The sequence below is a fragment of the Drosophila yakuba genome, chromosome X (genome assembly GCF_016746365.2).
Source record: "Drosophila yakuba strain Tai18E2 chromosome X, Prin_Dyak_Tai18E2_2.1, whole genome shotgun sequence".
In the NCBI taxonomy this organism is placed as follows: Eukaryota; Metazoa; Arthropoda; class Insecta; order Diptera; family Drosophilidae; genus Drosophila; species Drosophila yakuba.
In genome coordinates, this window is record NC_052526.2 from 5,842,316 (window position 1) to 5,862,442 (window position 20,127).

Below are 20,127 nucleotides of genomic sequence, written 5' to 3' on the forward strand. Positions count from 1 at the left end.
AACTTCTGTTAAGCTAACGTATGCCGTTAACAGAACCCCGGCTGTTAATTGAAACCTAACGGCTACTGTAAACTTAGCAGTTTATTTGAAACTTAAAATTTTGTTTAAATTATTATTTACAAAAATAGAATATTACGTAGAAATTAAAACGCTTTTCGTTTTTGATATAGATTAACTTAGCAACACCAGCTCACAGATCGAATGAGTGGTTGGGCGGGTGAATGAAGCTGGTGATCTGATTGCGTTTGGCTGAAGAACTGCGGTCCGATTCCCTTGAATCCCTTGATCGGCGTCGACTCAAAGATGAGTGTGTGGTTCCACCACGGCCACGAGAACGTCCACGGACCGAACTTTGTGCGGATGATGAGTTCTGGGAAGTCAACGAGCGGTTCCGAATGGTCTGGGTCATCCTACATAAAATTCATTAATGGGAATTTAGCAAATAGCGTGAATACGAATATCGTACCGATGCATTTCCGCCTTCCGATTGATCTCTTCCGCTTTGATGTACCGCGACCGCTGCATCAGCTTCTTGCGCTCCACGCGCAGCATTTGCGCCTCCAGGAAGCGTTTCTGGCACACGGACTTGGCCACCTCGATGTCCTTGCACAGCTTTTCCATCTCCATTTCCTGCGCGAGAAGGAATGCGTGCATATAAGCAATTGGACTAATACTGATCCTCCTCATCCTAAACGCTTACCTTCCTCTCCTTGTACTTGTCGAAGTGGCGGTGGTTGCATCGCTGGAAAGTTACTGCAAAGTCGTTGCCGACAGTGAAGGGTTCCGGGTGGAATAGCTGCTTGAAGTGGTTGGGCATCGAGTTGATCAACTGGCGGCCACGGACGCTCCGCCGGCAGGTGGGGCACTCGAAGACGGGCGCGTCGCTGGGCGTGCGGCCGGCGGAGACTTTGACGCAACGCTCGCAGAATACGTGGTGGCAGGCGAGCAGGAAAAAGGTGTGCTGCTTGTCGGTGAACTGGGCGTAGCAGCGGTTGCAGTGGATCCACAGCTTGTACGCGTTGGGCTCGACGGCCTGACCTGCTTCTGATCTCGACATGGTCGTTCCGGTGTCGTGTGGCTTATACGCACATTTCAACTGAATATATTTTGCAATTGAATTACCAACAGGATCAATGAAACGAGTGGACAGCTCTGGACCTAACCAGGACCTGCCAACTCCTGCACTTCTGCACCACATAACGGTTCTTGCTTGACAAAACATTTATTTATTTAAGAGAACAAAAAATGCACAAATTAAAACACAAATTCGATTCACTGGTATATGGCTTATATCCTACTGGCGACGCATGCGCTCGATGGGGTCCCTGGGCCGGATGCGGTAGCGCTTTGAGGAGCTGGACGGCGACATCTGGCTGCAGTACTGATTGTCCAGCGTCTGGGTGCGCTTCCTCTTCAGGCTGCTGTGGTCCGCCATGGCGGAGTCCTTGGCACTGGGCCGCACCAGGGAGCCGGCGATGGAGGCGCAGCGACGGATGAGTGAGCCCGAGCCGGCGTTCTCCTTATCCGCTTCCCTGCCCCTGTCCATCTCCTTATCCTGGTCCTTTTCCCGTTCGCCGCGCAAACTGGCCGGCAGTCGCATCATTGAGGTCATCAGCGACCACAGGCGACCGGAGTTGGGCGCCTCCAGCTTCTTGTCGTTGCACGTGGAGGCGTTTGTGGGCCGGAACACCTCGTCCTCCTCCTCGTCCTCCGGCTCGCCCACATCCTGCACACCGCTAAAGACTCGCTGCTGACGACATTCCCGCAACGGAGGACGCACCCTGGGACGCTGCAATGGCGGCGAGATGAGGGCCTGCACCGCCAGCCCCTTCTCCTTGCACTTATCCTTCTCCTTGGGCGAAAACTCGCCGCTCAGCTGGCGCGGCACAATCGCCTGGCGATGACGCCGCTCTGGATGTTCCGGCGTTCCTGGCTCCGGCGTGAAGAACTGATCCTTGGTATCGTCGCCATCGCCATTGCGTTGCATCTGCTGGCTGCTCTTGGGTGGCGTCTCAAATTTGATCTGCTTCTTATTGATCCCAGCACCGGTGATACGGATGGGCGTTATGGTCGGCACGTGGCACACTTCCGCCGATTGCGAGGTGGACCGTATGATCTCTACGCTTTCGCAGGAGTTGTACACCGTGGAGGAGCTCTCCTGCGAACTGGAGTTCGTTCGCGTGATGATGATCGACTCAGTGGTCAGTTTCTGGGCGGACAGCAGGAACTGCCGCTTGCACTGATCGGAATTCCGCGCGGAGCTGTAGCTGGAGACGCCACTGCCATTGCCGCTGATCTCCGAGGCGCTGGACTCGCTCTGAGTGCGCCGCATAGCTGGCGAAAGTCGCAGGTCCAGAGCGGACGAACCCACTGCCTCGTGGGAACTGTGCTCACTGTGCTCGCTGAGATCGAGGCGCACGCGGCGCTGGACTACTGCCGATGGCGGCTGGTGGACCATCATGCCGCCGTGCTCCACGAAGGCTTTCTGTATGCTCTTCGACATGACCTGGCGCAGCGGCGTTGCGGCGCTCATCTTGTTGCGGGCTCCCATCTTCCAGGCGCGCTGCTGCAACGGCTGCTGCTGCTGCTGGTGGTGGTGGTGCTGCTGGCCGGGATTGGTCTCGGGCGCCGGACTGGGCTCCTCGTGATAGATACTGGAGACATGGCCGCCAGTGGAGGCATTGAAGGTAATCGGCTCCTTGGGCTTGGCAAAAACGGACTCCACATGCAGCGGCGTGGACGTTGATCGTATTACCTTACCCTTCTCCACCGTCTCGGACGCATTCACGCCCAGATGGCCGATGGAGCGACGAATGGAGCTGTTGCTGAACGACGAGAGGTTACGTATGGAGGAGACGCTGTCGCTGATGAACTCCTCGTGGGTGATGCGGCTCTTGGCCTTCCAGCGCATGTTGATCAGCGAAATGGGCGTCACGGTCGGCGATGTTTGCGTGGAGATGGCTGTGCTATTGGCCGCTCTCTTTAGCGTCGCCTTTGATGTCTCCGTGGCGCCGGTGACATCAGCGCAGCCGTCCGCCCTGCAGCGCTGCTCCTGGTCCACGCACTTACTAAACTCGCGCAGGTCATCGATGCGCGTGTAGTTGCGCTGGCACTTGCGGCATCTCAGCGGCAGGTGGCACGTCTCGATGTGGGCCAGCAGTTCGCCGTGCATCTCCTCGCGCAGCAGCAGCGGGCGCCGCTCGCAGATCGGACAGAACACATAGATGGTGGTCGCGCCGGACTCCATTTGATGGCGATGCTCGGTTATGCCGCCGACGCCGCCCGCCACTCTCGATCCCAATGGCTCGCGCACAGCAATGGCGTGGGTTTTGAACTGATGCTTCTGCCGGCATTGGCCGCAACAGAAGACCCGCTTACAAATGTGACACTTGCCCTGGAAATTAACGAGGAATCAGCTACAACTTGGATGCGCTTTGGGGAGCCTACCTCGTCGGGCTGTCGCATGATTAGGACATTGGAAAACGACATCAAACGCAAGTTGCGAATTCAACACATGGCAATGAAACGGTTCTTCAGCTAGATATGGCAGGTTATATCTCATCCAGACTAGCTAGTCCAGTTTATATCGATTGTTATAGTTAAAGTTGCGGTGCCATGGGTTAATCATAGGTTCGTTCCAAGTTCGTTTATTTCTTTAGTGCGCTTTTGTGCACTACGTGTAACGAACTAAAGCATTGGGTACATGCACTTTATTTCACGTTAGGAATCATCTGAAGTATTTTACAATATATATTACGAGCAAGCAAAAAAGATCTGCATATATGCAACGTATTGCATACGAAGTCGAACGAGGATAGCGCCATGTTTGCGTATAAACATTATTCGAATAATTAAAACATCTTTAAAAATATGTATAAAATAGGAAGACAATAAAGAAAAACATCTTTGAAAAATGTATAAAATAAAAAGAAGAGATAGAAATTTAACCATAAAAAAAGACAAAAAACCATAAAAGGCAACCAACAAACTAGCAGCCTTGTGGAAAGTCCCTGGAGCTCTGCACCATCGCAGTTAGTTTGTCCAGGCAACGCTCGTCCTCATGCGCGCGAAAGCGACTGGTGACGAAGCTGCGCAGGTCGTTGCCCTCCTCGTCGTGCACGTCGCGCACGAAGATCGTCTGGTGGATGGTGGCCTGCACGACGGCGTAGAACTGGCGGTTCCGCTTGTTCTGGCGGCGACTGAAGAACTGCTTGCGCACCACATTGCGCACGTCCTCGGGCCAGAGGCGATCCAGGCTCTGGGGCTCTAGGCCAGTGATCCGCACCTCCATCGCCTCTCTGGGTTGATCCTGTGAAGAGTGCATCAGTTTATAGTCTACACAGTGCATCTATGGGGTCATACCTTGAAGATCGCATCGCAGGCGTACAGCTGGCTGGCATTGTAGCTAACCAGTTCGGTGGACGTGTCCAGCAGCTGCACCACAACCTTGCCATTGTTTTCCACACTCACAACGTCCGCCCGCTCGTATCGGTTGATATTCTTGACCACCGCTCGCTCGCCGGGCACGGGATTGGGATGCCTGCGCCGATGCTCCTCCACTTCGTAGTGACGCTGCACCTGCTGCCCCAGCTGCGTCATCGGCACGTTGAGGAAGTGGACCACTGTGGGGAAGTGGTCGCCCAAGCGCACCGACAAGCTGGCGGGGCTGTTGCACTGGGAAAGGTAATGAATATCAAGCGTAAAAGTCAATAGTTGGATATCGAGAATACTCACAGCCAGGACCGAGAACCGAATGGGTCCCGTGGTGGGATAGTGAGCCGGTGGTGGCACTTCATGTTGCCACATCACATGCCGGTACTTGCAGCTGTGCCTCAGGCAATCCCCGAAAGCGGTCAGTTGGCGACAGAGCTTGAGTCGCCCCGGATGCTGGGGCTCTGCCAGGCGGCGCTGCGAAAGGATTGCCAGAAAATGGATGGGCCTGGGTAGCTCGTGCTTGAGCAGAAAGTCGGAGAGTATCCAAATGCTGTCCACATCGGTGGCCTGGACGAAGATCACGGACTGGCCTCCCGCGTGCAACGCTGGCGCTTTGAGGTTCTCGTAGAACAGACTGAAGCGCTGCTTGAATCGCATCCAGCTGGTGGCCAAGCTGTAGTGGACAAGCAGCGTGAGCTGTCCGCATCGCAGTCGCGGCACCACATCGTCCGTGACCAGCAGTGGGCCCACCGTAGACTGCTGTCGCCACTGGGCGACATTGGCGTAGCACGCCTCCGAGACGCAGGTCTCAGCATTCAGGCCCATCGCGTCCAGCTTACGGCGGAGTTGGAGCACCTCTGCCGCGCTGGAACAGACGACAACGGCACGCTGCTCGGCGGGCTGCCTGCGTTCGATTAGCCGCTTCAATTGCTCAATCTTCTGATCTTCCTGCACGAGCTGTGTGTCCAGCTGGACGCCGCCATAGACACTCGCCTCCAAGGCGTCGTCGAACAGAATGAGAACATCGTCGCGCATCAGAGGCAGGATGCGCTGCACCATCAGATCCGTGTGCCAGATGCGGCCGGAGACGTAGAGATTGCACTTCGTTTGGCTTTGGCTTTGGGTGAGCTTGAGCACTTCGGGCAATCGCTTCAGCAGCTTCATCGTGAGGTCCGGCAACAAACGAACCATGTCGTTCAGGTTATCCAAGGCTATGCACTTCACCGCCTGGGGATCGAAAATGGGCGCGTTCCTCGAGTGGTGGGTGCTCAGCAGTTCGAACAGCAGGTCCACGCTGGTCAGCAGAATGCCAACGGGCCGACTGAGCCGGCAAACGATGTCCGCCACTTGGCTCTTGTCCCAGTGCGTGACCACATCCTCGAACGCCACCTCACTGCCCAGCGAACGGAGCATCGTGCTCATCCAGCGGCCGATTTGCTTGCCCTGCGACTGGTTGGGACACACAAAGATGCAGCTGGGTCCATGGCCATCGGCTGGACGGCACTGCAGTTCCTTGTGGCTGCGCTGGCACACAGTGGGCAGGTAGGACCACGTCTTTCCTATCTGCATATTGCCCACAACTATCACCGATTTGCCCGACGACACATGTGGCCAGGCGAATCTCTGGACCGCCCGCGCCCGCGACTTGGCCACGCCCAGCTGATGCATGGCCTGCCCGATGTTGGTGCTTATGTCCGGCGCCCCGCCCAAATCGTAGCACGGCACAACCAAGTGGCGACTCCAGGCGAGCACGCCGTAGTTATAGACAGTTGTTCTCGCTGCGGAAAAGGGTTCCACTGCCAGAGAGGCAGCAGAATCCTCCACCGTTTGAAAGGAGTCCAGCGAAGCGGTGTCGTCAACGACGCGCACATCCGATGTGGTGGTATCAGGCAGCTCCGGGCAGGATGGTTCTTCAGTGGGACCAGATGGAGCAGGCGGTAAGTCCAGGTCTTTAGCTGCGTTTCGCAGATTCCATGCCTTTAACAACTCCTGAAACTCAGCATCCGAAGCCTCGCTTGGCTGTGCAGCATTGAGATGTGCGTCTCCAGGTGGATCGGGCCTAGCAGCTGCTGGAGAGGATTCGTCCACTGCCAACTCTGTGTTTTTCACCTCAAAGGAAGTTTGGTGGGGCTGCAATTTCTCCAGGGCATTGGAGGAGGTATCTTCCATGCCTAATGAGATCTGTTGCTCCTTATCGTTTTCCGTTGGAGGAATATTTTTCTGCGTCTCATGGCTGTGCTTGGGATCTAGGGGATCTACTTTGACCACTGGCTTGATGTCTTTGGCGGGCAGTCTTTGTTGGACTTCCAGCTCGGCCTCCCTCCTCTTGCCGCCTTTCTTATTCTCCTCCTCCTCACGCGTAGTTATGACCAGCATCTCTGCCTTCACCGCCGACCTGCTCAGCCACTCCATGCGTTCCTCGAACTTGTTGAGCTCCGGCAGCGTTGTATGCACCACCAGGTGCGCCTCGACGCCCTCCAGATGCTCGAGCATGTCGTCGCACAGAATCAAAGCCTGGTGAATGTACTGGAAAGAGGATGAAGTGCGTACTTTAGCGCCTGTTTCTCTTTAGAGCCACAACTAATACCATCCACTTAACAATAACCTCTGCCCACTTCAAACTCACCCCCTTGGACCAGAGGAGCAGCACTTGGAGAGCCATTGGGTCGTGCGTGGGCAGCAGAATCGTGTTGCAATCCCGCTCCGCGAGCTCCAATTTCAGACGCTCGGCCTCGCAATTCTGCTGACAAATCAGAATGGTTCTCCATGTGTGCGCGTTCCTGGCTCGCAGGGTGTGCGCCAAAAAGTCGAGGGAGGCGGCTCCGGATGTCGGACTGGCGTACGTGATGGAGGTGCCCCGGAACTCCACCTTGAAGCTGGGCACTTGGTGATCTCCCATGCTTCCAGGCTTCATTCGAATTTCGGATGGCGGCTGGAATGTCAAGCCAAGCGCATTGGAATGTAAACAAATGCCGGGTTTAATGGCTCGTAATGGCTTTTTAATGGCTTTCCACTCGCGCAGCGCAAGATTCCGCTTGTCTTGGAAATTTGGAATCAACTGAATTCTTTTGACGCCGCCGTTTCAAGTTCGATTACTTAACAATCGAAATACTCCGACCACTCTGGCAACTCTTTGGTGCACGTTGTGACGTCACTAGCCGAGCTTTCATGCGCCACCTCGTGAAAGTGCTGCCACCGTGCGCTGCACGAAATTCGCTGCAAGTTGTATTTTATTTTGTTACTAGAGCAATTTCCTAGGTAAATTCGAGCATAGTCAAGGAGGCGCGATGCTGGACAACGACACCAGCAACAACAACAACTGCAACCCACAGAAGCTGCCGCTGGGCGACCTCAAGTTCGCGTTTTCTGGCCAGGATGGGGTGCGCCGCAACATTCCGGCACTGGTAAGTGGACATGGTGATGCTGGTAGCGAGGTAAAAGTATCCATATGTGTGTATGTGTCCGCAGGACGAGCACTGGGTGCGGCGCGGGAAGTCCTTTGCCAGCTACGTGTGCATGATGAGCTCCTACGGCCGCCTGAAATTCGGAGCTGCTCTGGAGGAGTGGACCTTCGCGGCCAGCAATTGCCGCCAGGACATGGAGTTCCTGCTCAGTCTCACACAGCATGAGTGAGTAACTCGAACATGATGATCCCTATGTCAAAGAGATTACCACTAAATCCCCGCCAGATTCTGGTCCTACATGGTCTACGAGGAGTCGGCCATGGCGGCCGTTGTCACATTCCTGCAGCGCGCCAATCCCTTCTACAGACAGACGGATGCCAGCACGGACAAGGAGCTGGAACAGGCCAACCGGCTGTATGGAGAGCTGCTTGATCTCGTCGTGCGTTTGATAATGCGACTGTGCACCGGCGAGGAATCGGACTCGGAGTGGATTAGCCCGCAGCAGCACAGCAGCCTGCTGTACACCAACTACCTGATCTCTGTGCCAATGCTCTTCGATCTGCTCATCGCCGTTGGCGATGCAGAGCCAGCGAACGTGGAGCTGCTGCGCCAGATCTTTGACAAGGTGCTGCGACTGCAGCCGGAGTACCGAAAGGATCTGAAGGAGGCGCTCACCTTCTACGAGAGCGCCTTCCTCAGCATGCAGATCCAGGTGGAGAATGAGGGCTGCGAGGGAGCCGGCGGCGGTGCGCCTCTGGACGCGGACTTGGAGACGCCCTACGACGATGTGGTGCTCTACGCAATGGACTCGGCCTACACGCTGCGCCTGCTGCTGCTGCTTTGTCCCGAGCTACTGGAAACCATCGAACAACTGCGTTTGCCTCAAAGGTGCGAAAGACGGGTGATCCAGTGATCAGTGGTCAGTGTGTGATTCTATTGCCTTCCCTTTCGTATTCGCAGCATCGCCAATTTCTATGACATGACCGTGCCCATGCTGTACAAGAACATCTATATGGTCAACCCGGGAGCTCAGTCGCTGCGCTGGCTAAACGAGACGCGCCAGCAGTTCCTTGTCGTCTTCCGTCGCGTGGTTAGCCTGCAGATGGAGGCGGGACGCGGCCAGCAGTTGGTGGAAGTGATGCAGGAATGCCTGTCCGCGCAGGCCTTCGTTGTGGACTACCAGCGGCAGTTTCCCCTGGAGCACGACATGGAGCTGCTCGTCCAACGTTGCCCAAATATGTGAGTTGTCTGCTTTATTGTTTATATAGCTACTCGATGTTATTTGCAATCTCTGCATCGCCAGCAAGAACTACAAGGTGGACTTCGTGGTGGCCGGTTACCAGAAGGCGCTGAGCAGCTGTCCCAACGGCATAATGGCCGACGATATGGTCAGTAACGTGGACACCGAGGAGGAGGACGCCGAGTTCGAGGACGAGGATTCCTCGCGCACCTCTCCACAGCCGTCACCGACGTCGAACGGAGCCACCAGGGACCTCGACTTGGAGGTCACCGCCGTGCTGGATGTGCTGCCCGATCTGGGCAGAGGCTTCATAAGGCGCCTGCTCACCCGCTACGAGAACAGCGAGCAGGCCATCGCCGCCATTCTGGACGACAATCTGCCGCCGGATCTGGCGCAAATGGATCGGCAGGAGGTGTATGTTCCGCCCGATCCGCAGGACACACAGCAACGCCAAACGGGCCTGCGGCACTACAACGTCCACGATGGCGACCGCTACGATGTGCTGACGCGCGACCAGCCCGAGTGCATCATCAAGCAGGGCAAGGGATTGCCCGGCGCGCCGCGCAATGCGGAACAGCTACTAGACGATAAGCGTGATCTGAAGCAGCTGAAGGAGCGCTACCAGAACTACGCCATGGTAGAGGAGACGCCGCTCGAGAGTGGCGAGTATGACGACGAGTACGACGACAGCTACGAGGCTCTAAACGAGGGTCAAGCGCCGCCAGTGAGTCTGCTGCGCGCCAGGCTCCAGGGCGCTGCCTTCAATTCCGCCTACGAGGCACAAGATGAAGTGGAGGACGACGACGAGGAGAGCTCCGAGGGCGGCTCTGATGCGGAGCCGGCGAAGCGCAACAACAGAGACTTTTGCGAAAATCCCGAGGTGATACGTGCCCGCTACCAGCAGCGCCAGATGGCCAAGTACGGCCAGAAGAGCGGAGGACAAGGAGCGGGAGCGGGAGCGGGTTCATCTGTAGTGGGCGCACCCAAGGGCCAGGGGCAGTCGCAGCAGACCCAACGCAGTCGTGGCCAGAAGGAGGCGCACAAATCCTCGCGTGCCAACCACAATCGCAAAGCGGGAGCGGCCTTCAAGCGCAGCAAGGGAATGATGGGTTAGTCGCCGCTCAAGAATTCGTGGAGTCCATGAAGTGGATGGAAATAAATTTATTTGCACTTGGTGTATTTGCATTATTGTCGATTTTATTTTGGGGCGCCGATAGCAAGTTGCACAAACATTAAACGCAAAAACGCATTTCATTCGAACTGCAACTGCGATTGTTTCTCATATTAAAGTAGCTTTGATTTCTCTTTTGATTTCGTTTGAATATAGCTATATGCATAGCACAACGTATTTCTTACTAGGCAGCAGCGTTCCCAAGGGACTTATATTAGTATTTACATGTAATTAGGTAGTCAACATCAAAATATATACTTGTTAACACGTAGATGACCTGCCGAACTCCTTGTTGAGGTTCATCTGGGCTTCGGAGGTTCCCCAATTGTACAGGATGTAAAAGTTTGTATAAAATATATAAGGTAAGTAGGTCACAGCGTGTTCACAATAGGCTCCTGCATGCTCGTGGTGCCCAACTTGGTTGTTCATATAGTACTTAAAAAATATATTCTGCAAATTGTGTGCCAGCAGCTAGGTCTTTGCGTTCATCTTCACGAACTCCTCGTTGAGCAGCGTCATCCTCGACGAGTGCGTGGCGCCCCCCTCCTCGCCCAGCTTCAAATACTTGTCCCGGATGAAGCACTTGAACGGCGTCATCGTCGGATCCGATCGGGCGCCGTCGTGCATGTTTGTCTTGCAAAAGGGCTTCACGCTCACCTCGAACTGGCAGTAGTAGCAGCGCAGGTTGTGCGTTTGCAAGTCGACCACGCCGTAGGAGCATCGGGTGCACATGGTGCACGTGTACTTGAAGCTGCCCATGCAGTCGTCGATGGTGGGCACCTCCGGGAACGCCATCTTCGCCTGGTAGGCCCTGTGGATTGGGATATAAACAAGGGCACAGATAAGTGAAGCATTCAATGGAAAACAAGTAGAATCTTACCATCTACGGCAATTGTCGCCGTGACCTAGCTCCCGGTTAAACAGGAAGGCCGCCGCATGGCACATTTCGTGCAACAGGGGCTGGATGAGCTCGGCCGCAGTCTCGATGCTGCGCAGAAGCAGAATCTCGGCGGTTCGCTTGCCGGAGGCATCGATGGTAAGCACGCACTTCCAGCGCGTGTTCATGGATTCCTTCCAAACAATGGGCACCTGCAGGCCGCAGTGGAAGATCGCGTGGTTGAACATGTTGAACAGCGTCTTGGCCAGTGGCACTTTGCATTGGCAGAAGTCGGTCTGCCGATAGGTGAGCGCCAGCGGATGGCACATGTTGAGCGAGATTGCCGGGCTGAGCGACTGAACGAATCCGTAGAACTGTCGGTGCCGCTCCAAACAGGCTACGCTGCTCTTGTGGCGGCGGCAGTTGGTCGCCAGCTGCTTCTTGCTGGGAAGCTCGCTTAGATCAATGGGCTCCTTCAGCGAGTCCGGGGTGCACTCCTCAAAGGAGTAGACAATGGCCTGGAGCACAAAGTCTTCCATGACTTTGGCCTGGCGCTCCGCCTTGGTCGGCGAGTGGATATGCGATAGATTTAGCTTTGACCAAGTGGATGTGGATGTGTGCGTTGTATCCGGCCGAATTGGAAGCTTGGCTGATTGAGTAGGGGGAGTTGGTGCGGACGTGGGGGATGTATTGGCGACATGAGTGATCGATAAAGACACGTTTTTCTCATTATTTTCCTCCGGATCCATATCGCAGTCCTCCGCAGGATAGTAAAGCTTGCGACGTGACGCAATCAGACCCAAAAACTTGTGCATCTTCGTTTTCAATTCGCCATCGTCTTCCAGGACGACGTTGGACTGTGGCTCGTCCCTAACCTTAACGACTTTATCGCCCAATTGGAGATAGACCAGCCGAGGCACTGCCTCCGGCGACGAGTGGCTGTTATCGGTGCTGCTGGCACTGCTGCTGCTGCTTCTAAAGCTACGCCGTTTGCGACCCGTCCACTTGGGCTGCTCAAAATCCTTTCCCTGATAGTCCTCGTCGTCGGAATCCAGCGACAAATCTTCGGAGTCCTCCTCGCCATCGCCCTTCGACTGCGAGGATGAGTAGTCAAACTGCTGGTTCGACCGCGATACTACAACACGACCACTGCGCGTCACCACCGGCCGATTCGAGGGAGTGGGCATCTCGTCCAGATTTCGGTAAGCTTAAATTCCAAAAATTTAGGTTTAGGTTACAGATCATTGCGGCTACGCACTCACATTTCTTTTTAACCAATCCATCGCCATTGCTTCCCGGCGAGTGGCGCTTAACGGCTATCTTGGGTATCTCCATGTCGGTATCCACGGAACTAGAACCTATTTTGGCGTTCGGAACGTTATTGTTATTGTTATTATTATTATTATTGTTATTGTTATTATTATTATTGTTATTACTCATTAATAGGCTGTTACTCACTGCGGCTATTTGAATCAAGGGAGAGTTCGAAGTATGAGGAGTCCTTGGTGAACGCCTTGCGCAGTTCCTCGAAGTCGGAGGAGTTGCAAATCTCGGACGAGTGGAGGTAGCTGCACGCCGAAGCATGGGAATCATCCGACTCCAGTATGTGGCTGCCGATGTCGCTGTCGGCGCTCGCAAATGAAGCACTGTGATTGGGTTCCATTTGGGCCTGGGATTGGGGCGTCTTGCACGGTAACATGAAATGAACCAGTTGGAATTCGGTTTGATTGGGCCGGCTGACGGCTGGGGGTCACAGCCTACCTGTGCGTCGCCATTTTCCTCCAGGTTGCAGTCGTTGATCAGTTTGACCAGGCTGTCCTCCGGATTGGCACACGGTTCGGCGGACATCTTGGATGCGAAATCGTTTTCGTAATTTTGTCTGCGGCTTTGATTATTTTCGATTTCAGGCGGCGACCTGTTTTCTCTATCGTATATCGATACGAATTGCTCAAAAGCCAGTGCTGAAAAACAGCGGGAAGGGAAGCTCTGTAAACGGCTATGTTGACCGATAGCGGGAAAATTTAAGGCCATTGTCGTTGCTTTAGTTAAAACTCAATGATAGGCGCCTGCATGAATTAAGCTTGTTTTGTCCCATATGAGCTTGGCCAGACCAGTTTGCCCGCCCAACCACTTACATTTTTTGGCGTCCGGCTTGTCGTCCTCGCCATCCGGCCAGCACCGCTTCTTGGCCAACTTGGGGGTCTTCATGTGGCCTGTGATGGAACCAGGACCTGCGGCAATCGGAGTGGCAATGCAGGTGTTAACAAGGTACTATTGTTATTACCTCTTGCCCGTAGTTTGCGGCAGTACAAAGTCTCGAAGTCTGCCAGCTCCTTGGTAGCATTGACTCCCTGGGCCTCCCCCTGTGAGGAGGCAAGGGAATCGCTTGAAATCCATATGACGCTGCCACTGTCGCTTGCTGTGTCCGGCATCTGTTTGGGTGCAATTTGGACCTGGGATTGGGGCGCCTTGCACGGTGTTAAATGAAATAAATCGGGATTAGGATTGACTGGCCTGTCTGACGGATGGGTCGCAGCCTACCGGTGCGTCCTTATCGATCCTCTGGTTGTCCAGCCCGTCGTCTGGAATCTTAAGCTGGTGTGCAGAGTTCTCGAATGCCATTGTACTGGCGATTTTGCGTCTTTGAATGTATTAACTATATGCCGGCAATAATCGCGGCTATTCTTGTTCTAAACTTGGCCAACTGTCAGTGTTGTAAAGCATCGGGGATAAACTTAACTTAAGACATAATTGCTTGAAGTTTTTACGTATTGGTGGCTAGCTATTTCCCGTCAGATTATAGCTGTTTTGGTCGCCCTTCTAGCACTAGTGTTTACTGTGGGGCTATCGCGTTTTATCGGTATCAGCAGGAGCGTGTATCGGCCTATCGTGCTGCAAAATAATAAATAAATAAATATAAGTGACATTATAACAGAAAATTGGGAAGTACGGCAGGAAGAAAACGGTGGTAACAATATTTAAGTGCCGCCGGTTAGGTGTAGTCCTTTGTTCAGTCGCAGCCACAGCCAAACGCCAGCGAGATGGGGCGCCGCTCCATTAACACCACCAAGAGTGGAAAGTACATGAATCCCACGGACCAGGCGCGTAAGTACGATCCTTTCCACCTCGATTTGTTGTACCCACCGAGCTGAACCTTTCAGGCAAGGAGGCCCGCAAGAAGGAGCTCAAGAAGAACAAGAAACAGCGCCAAATGGTGCGGGCCGCCGTCCTAAAGAACAAGGATCCCTCTCAGATACTCGAGGAGATGGAGAAGATCGACGAGATGGGTAAGTACTCGATAAAGCGAGCACTGATTCGTTCCAGCCACTAATGCAGTGCCCTTTATTTACAGAGTACAACGTTCTGCAACCATCGCCGCTTAACGAGAAGGTGCTGCGCGACAAGCGAAAAAAGCTGAAGGAAACCTTCGACCGCGTAATGCGACTCTATGTAAGACAGACTCGGCTGCCAGACTCGGGCTAGTCTAGCTAATAACTCAACTGTTCCTCTTCCAGCACAACGACGAGCCGGAGCACTGGGCGGACCTCAAGCGCAAGGAGGTGGAGTACGAGAAGAAGCGTCTGAAAAAACAGCAGTACTACGAAAGCGTTAAGCACGCCCAGAGCGTCCAGATTGACGAGATTCCGCTGCCCGCTCCGGTGTCTGCCATGCCAGGCGGACCTGCCGGATCGGCTGGTGGTTCGGCGGTGGCCGGATTTGGAGCATCCGTTGGCATACGCCTTCCTCCACCGCCCATGACAATGGCCTTGCCGCCCTATGCGCCAGGTGCTCCGCCAGGCGTGGCTAGGAATAGCGATTCAGCTGCCAGCGAGGCGCAAGTGGAGAAATCTAAGGAGGACGAGGAAAAGGATTGGCTGGGCGTCCCGCCGGGACCGCCGCCAGATCTGTTTGCCTTGTCCGAACTCGATTCCGATGCCGAGGGCAATACAGACTACGATGGCGAGGGCGAGGAGGACGAGCAGGAGTCGTTGAAGAAGGGCAAGGACAAGGACAATGAGGCCGCCGAGCCAAATAATCAAAATATCGACGACTTCATGAAGGAAATGGAGCATGTGCACAAGCGTAAACACCGAAAGCTGGCGGCCAAAGAGGACGAGGCTGACAAACAGCGGGAGGAGGACGAAGGGGATGATTTGGACAAGCGCCAGGAACGAGCATCTAGCTCCGATCGGAAATCCGCCAGCAGTACCGACAGTGAGGACGATGATGACCCAGATGACGATGAAGAGATGCCCAAAGTGCCAACCAAACCACCACCAGTAAAATCAACCATAGCGACCAAAACGCCTGCTCCACCGCAAGCGCCCACATTACCGACTATTCCATTGCCACCAGCGTCGTCGGTGCCTGCGCCGCCACAAATTCCACAACTACCGCCCATTCACAATCTTGGACCGCCGGGCATAATGTACCGACCGCCGCCCATGCGACCCCCACACCCGGGTGCCGCTTTCGGAATACGCATGCCGCCTGGACCGCCGCCAGGTGCCAGGCCACCGCATGGCCTGGGGCCAATACCCCGCATGGGCATCAGGATGCCACCTGGACCACCACCAGGCCTGCCCCCGCGCCTCGCCCATCACAATAAGCAGGGAGGCGGCGCAGGGCCGCCGAAGGAGTCAGCCAAGGGTGTGACCACCATTACAGCCAAGCCACAAATCAGGTGAGTTGCGTTAACTTTTCGTAGTAGAATAACTTCCAAATGCTAAATATACTTTTCTTACCTACGCTTAGGAATCTGAGTGCGGATGTCACCCGCTTTGTACCGTCCACGTTGCGAGTGAAGCGCGAGGATCAGCGCCGTGCGGCGAGGCCCAGACACGCGGCCAACGATGGTCATCACGCCCCCTCCGAGGCGCACAGCAAGCCGCCCACCAAGGACGACGCCTATCTGCAGTTCATGAACGAGATGCAGGGCTTGCTGTAGCACTCGCAAGGAGTCGTGTAAATTGAGCAGTCTTAAGTCCTAGATAAAACGAGTCATCCAAACCAATACCAAACTCGTTTCATTGGTAGCTTCCTATGGAATGAGACATTTTTTTTTTTTTTTGTTTTGTGATCCGACTCAAATAACGAACATTTGTAGAGTATAATTTATTTTTGATTTCGCTTTTAGTACATATTCAATAGATTAAAACATTTGCTATATTTACATGCTTGCAACTGGACTGTTAAAACTGCAGTTTAATAACAACGACGTAGAAAATCGCATCACTATTTGCCATTGGTTTGCACCGGAGAGGAAGAGCCAGCCCGTACTGCCTTCTTGCTGAACGGACGCATCTCCACGATATCCGCCTTGAGTGCCCGGAAGCTTCTGCGCAGCGAATCCGATACCTTTTTCGTGTAACTCGTGCTGTTGCTGCACTGGGAGAGCTTGTCGTCGCCATGTCCATTGCGCAGATCAGCGGCCAGCGGCCGCAGCTCGTCCTCCACGGGCGTGGCGTCGTTCAGAGTGTTCCGCAGATATTTCCGATTAAAGTGCAGCTGCGGTGTGCCCCACTTGCGCTCCAGTTCCACACCGGCAGCTCCATCGGACCCAGCGTCGTCGGTAGTTGGATTCTCCTCCGTTTCCGGAGTGGCCGCCTCCGCTTTGGCCACCTCGCCGATGGCCTCCTTGTAGGTGCGCGTAATGATCATGTTGCTCGGCACGCTCTTCCCGTTGACGCCGCCATTCGCGGTCTGTTCCAGGTCCACCGGCTGCGGCAGACTTTGGCGCGGTGGTTTTGCGCGACGCGGCGACTTGACCGCCAGCACACTCACGCGATAGTGGAGAACCTGCCAGGTGACGGTCGAATTAGTAAATCGCTCAATTTCGGGACAATTCAGGGTACTGGGAACTCACCTTGTCCTGGTCCAGAAAGCGATTGAGCTCCGTCAGCGGAATGCTGACACAGGTGCCCTCCATGAGGATGTCCTTGTCGTACTCGCTGTGCACGGGAAACTTCTGGGTCATGGACAGCGCCTCGTTATCCGGCTGCAGCACCGTCACCTCGTAGGCGTAGTTGTACTTGCTGTCGCGCCGGTTCGACGTGCAGGTCATGGTGAAGAGAACGCGCTGGCGATCGTGGATCTCGTAGAAGTTGAACATCTCGTCGTGCGCCTGGAAGACGTAGTAGCCGGTGAGCGGTTTTCGTCGCGTAGCCAGATTCCACTGCAGATCCGCGCTGCTGGACCGGAACAGGCGGTCGTCGTGCTGCTCCTCCAGATGCTCCTTCCACTGCACCTCGCGTCCCTGCCAGCGGCAGTCGCCCCACACGCGGCCCATGAAGCACTTCATCGGCTTGTACATGCACTGCTGTTCGTGCCACGGCAGCAGGACGACCGGCATCCGCACCTGGCAGCCGCCGGAGGCGTGTCCGCACCGGAAGTGAGCCTTGGCGCACAGCGCCTCCACGGTCAGCGATCGCGAGTTGGTGAAGGGTTCCTGCAGTGCGAAAGGTATTTGTGTTATTTCGGATAGCCTGTTTTACCAATATCATATCACATTATATGCCCCTTGTAGCTGTGCCATTTCTGGGAATTCTAGCACTGATGAGCACTACTTTATCATACTTATCAGCGATATGACACGAGGTTTTCGATATACTTATGTTGTCCATTGACTAAAGAGCATGCCTAATGGAAAAGTGTAAACCTAGCTCCCAATGGAACACACTCTTTAAAGTGGAAGATACGTAGTTCCGGAATAGTGAGAAGGTTACAGGAGTTCGTATGCCCTACAAGAGTACTGGTACATATATCTAGAGCAGGACGGGGTTTATTTATAGTGACTTGTAGTGCAGATAGTGGGCTGCACTTGAGAATTGATTAGAAACCTTCGGTGTCTTGGTGTCTCGCTGTAGGGCAATAAAACTGGTAATCTAAACTGGAGATCATTCTGTCCTGCGCCTGTCGAAGATGGCAATCTGCGACCAACTGCTCCCAAGTTTATGCCAATGTACATTTATATGCACGTCACTAGATAAGAAGCACACTGGGGCAATATGATATTGATAACCGCCGAACACTTTCGGGGGAGCTGACGTCAATCCTTACCTTGCAGAGCGGGCACATGAGCAGAATGCGGGTGCACTGTTCGCAGACACTGTGGCCACTCTTGCAGAGCAGGATGGGCGCCTTCATGGCGCCAGCGCAGCCGGGACACCGCAGCTCCTCGATGAGTCCCTCGTAGTGGCGGGCGGAGACCGTCGCCGGCGCTTCCTCGCTGGGCGTGGCCGGGCTCTTTGCCGACTTGCTGGGCGTGGTCACGCCTTCGGGAAAGCTCTGGCGGATTATCGAGCTGTCGGGCGAGAGAGTTCCATTGCTCGCCGGACTCTTGCCATCGCCAGAGCCTATACTCCGCGTGCGGCCCAGCATGGGCGGCTTGGGTGGCGGCGAGAGTGGGGATCGCAGGGTCACCACATTGGGACTTGGCAGCGTGGCGTATTTCACGTTCAGGGCAAGCGTATTGGGGGGCAGAGGCTTGGCTGGCTCCACCTTTTCGCTGGCCTCTGGCTGCTCCTGTGCCGGTGGTGCTACTGTGTCATCTGATGCTTGCTGCATCTTCTCCTCGGGGCTCTTCGGGGACTCGGCTTCGTCCAAACCTTTCAGTTTCTGCTCCACGTCCTCCTCCTCCCGAATCGTCGATCCGTTTGTGCCCGCTGTCACCTCCGTCTCCTCCTCGTTGATCGTGCTGTTGAGGAATATGCGGCGCTGCTCGTTGATCTGCTCGATGCTTTTCAGCTGGGCCAGAATTTTCAGATCCTCCTCCTTTCCTCCATTGGCCAAGGCAGACATTTTCCACAATGTTCTTTTTTTTTTTTACTGGTTTTGTTACAGTGGTTGTATAACCGGCGGGGAACAGTTGCTCCAAGCTCAGGGGCTCGAATGTGCTTTTCTTCTGGCGGAATTCTCCGCAAGCGGTCGCAACTGGTACTGGTATCTTATCAGGGAGACGCCTAACTAAACTAGCTGGCCCGGCAATCGATTTGCACTTGCGATGCGATATACAAAACCCAAACCCAAACCGAAACCGGAAAACCTACACGCACACACATCAAGTATACGTCTCGTTGGCCAAGTTCTTGCGCCTTCTCCGCCGCGGACACGAGCGTCTTCCGGACACCGCCAATTGAAATGTTGCATTTGAATTTGAATTATTGGCCATTTGTGGTTTCCTCTGTTCCGGCGGCTTTTCCATTCCTCGTCTGTTCCTACCCCTTCCCCCTTTCGTTGGCCAAATGCCGCAGCAATCAATGTCAAGGTGTTGACGGGCGTTTCAGGTGGGTCTACGGCTCAGCACAGTGGAACTTCTGTCGGTACTCAACTGTTCTCGCTGTTGGTAGTTTACGATCATTAGTTAGTTGGGCTTAGTTTTCCGCTGCGTCAACTGTACCACTTTGAGCTCCGACCGAGGCAAACACGCTCAAACATGTTTCTCCCTGCAATCAGGTGATAGAGTTCCACCCTCTCGAGTATCTACTGTACTTGCTAGTGCTTGCAATAGTTATAAGCTTGGGAGAACAACAAGAATGACGGTGTAAACAAAGGGCCAATGCACCGATCAATACTTCTGTCAATCGCCTTCAATCACGTGTATCGAGAGGTTTTTTCACAAATTGCAATTGAAAGGCGGAAAAGGAAGCAGGTAAATAATATTTATACCATGCCAAACCTTAAAAGTTAAATAAAATATGTACATTATTAAAGTAAAAGCCAGATTATCGTTTAAACCTTTTCAAATAGAACTCAATATCTTAAAGTCAATTTGGCAGTGAACTAGTTCGCTTGTATAAGTATATGTATATAAGGTTGTAAGTGAAATTACAATTCCGAGACAGACACACTATGGAAATAAACAAAACAAAAAGCGTGCAAATTTTATAAGGTATTCGTTAAGATACAAATCCACAAATAAAGTAGGAAGCAAATTAGGCATTTTGCGGACTGTTTTCCGTTCTGACGAGAGGTGGGAATGTGAAATGGACAAGGCACGAGT

The 20,127-nt window shown here is 54.1% G+C and overlaps 7 protein-coding genes across 10 annotated transcripts; 2 read left to right on the forward strand and 5 right to left on the reverse strand.

The window, feature by feature from the left end:
* Positions 1–63: 63 nt before the first annotated feature.
* On the reverse strand, positions 64–1,222 carry LOC6524365 (RING finger protein vilya). Its single transcript, XM_002100187.3, has 3 exons — positions 701–1,222; positions 467–630; positions 64–410 (listed from the first exon to the last, which is right to left on the reverse strand). The coding sequence occupies exons 1-3, from the start codon at positions 1,220–1,222 to the stop codon at positions 191–193; spliced, it is 906 nt and encodes a 301-aa protein (XP_002100223.2). The 3' UTR covers positions 64–190.
* On the reverse strand, positions 1,204–3,590 carry LOC6524366 (mitosis initiation protein fs(1)Ya). The gene is made up of 2 exons (XM_002100188.3): positions 3,448–3,590; positions 1,204–3,394 (listed from the first exon to the last, which is right to left on the reverse strand). The coding sequence occupies exons 1-2, from the start codon at positions 3,487–3,489 to the stop codon at positions 1,295–1,297; spliced, it is 2,142 nt and encodes a 713-aa protein (XP_002100224.1). The 5' UTR covers positions 3,490–3,590; the 3' UTR covers positions 1,204–1,294.
* Positions 3,591–3,695: 105 nt separating this feature from the next.
* Positions 3,696–7,514, reverse strand: LOC6524367 (putative ATP-dependent RNA helicase SoYb). Of its 2 annotated transcripts, none has more exons than XM_015190148.3 (4): positions 7,022–7,514; positions 4,735–6,960; positions 4,363–4,674; positions 3,696–4,309 (listed from the first exon to the last, which is right to left on the reverse strand). In XM_015190148.3, exons 1-4 carry the CDS (start codon positions 7,346–7,348, stop codon positions 3,989–3,991), a joined length of 3,186 nt encoding a protein of 1,061 aa, XP_015045634.2. In that variant the 5' UTR covers positions 7,349–7,514; the 3' UTR covers positions 3,696–3,988. The 2 variants fall into 2 exon arrangements, with proteins under 2 accessions (XP_015045634.2, XP_002100225.1); XM_002100189.4 differs by having other exon boundaries at positions 7,061–7,513.
* An 86-nt stretch (positions 7,515–7,600) lies between these two features.
* On the forward strand, positions 7,601–10,266 carry LOC6524368 (activating signal cointegrator 1 complex subunit 2). The gene is made up of 5 exons (XM_002100190.4): positions 7,601–7,838; positions 7,903–8,063; positions 8,124–8,726; positions 8,799–9,077; positions 9,142–10,266. The coding sequence occupies exons 1-5, from the start codon at positions 7,722–7,724 to the stop codon at positions 10,190–10,192; spliced, it is 2,211 nt and encodes a 736-aa protein (XP_002100226.1). The 5' UTR covers positions 7,601–7,721; the 3' UTR covers positions 10,193–10,266.
* LOC6524369 (acidic repeat-containing protein) lies at positions 10,256–13,821 on the reverse strand. Its single transcript, XM_002100191.4, has 8 exons — positions 13,668–13,821; positions 13,411–13,594; positions 13,262–13,357; positions 12,888–13,087; positions 12,585–12,810; positions 12,389–12,484; positions 11,130–12,333; positions 10,256–11,060 (listed from the first exon to the last, which is right to left on the reverse strand). Exons 1-8 carry the CDS (start codon positions 13,746–13,748, stop codon positions 10,721–10,723), a joined length of 2,427 nt encoding a protein of 808 aa, XP_002100227.1. The 5' UTR covers positions 13,749–13,821; the 3' UTR covers positions 10,256–10,720.
* Positions 13,822–13,972: 151 nt separating this feature from the next.
* LOC6524370 (WW domain-binding protein 11) lies at positions 13,973–16,299 on the forward strand. Its single transcript, XM_002100192.4, has 5 exons — positions 13,973–14,231; positions 14,288–14,413; positions 14,479–14,576; positions 14,642–15,810; positions 15,882–16,299. Exons 1-5 carry the CDS (start codon positions 14,168–14,170, stop codon positions 16,072–16,074), a joined length of 1,650 nt encoding a protein of 549 aa, XP_002100228.1. The 5' UTR covers positions 13,973–14,167; the 3' UTR covers positions 16,075–16,299.
* Positions 16,223–19,894, reverse strand: LOC6524371. Of its 3 annotated transcripts, XM_039373211.2 has the most exons (4): positions 19,525–19,894; positions 18,186–19,464; positions 16,993–17,574; positions 16,223–16,925 (listed from the first exon to the last, which is right to left on the reverse strand). In XM_039373211.2, the coding sequence occupies exons 2-4, from the start codon at positions 18,924–18,926 to the stop codon at positions 16,362–16,364; spliced, it is 1,887 nt and encodes a 628-aa protein (XP_039229145.1). In that variant the 5' UTR covers positions 18,927–19,464; positions 19,525–19,894; the 3' UTR covers positions 16,223–16,361. The 3 variants fall into 3 exon arrangements, with proteins under 3 accessions (XP_039229145.1, XP_043062908.1, XP_039229147.1); XM_043206973.1 differs by having other exon boundaries at positions 18,186–19,894; XM_039373213.1 differs by lacking the exons at positions 18,186–19,464; positions 19,525–19,894 and adding an exon at positions 17,635–18,109.
* Positions 19,895–20,127: the final 233 nt, after the last annotated feature.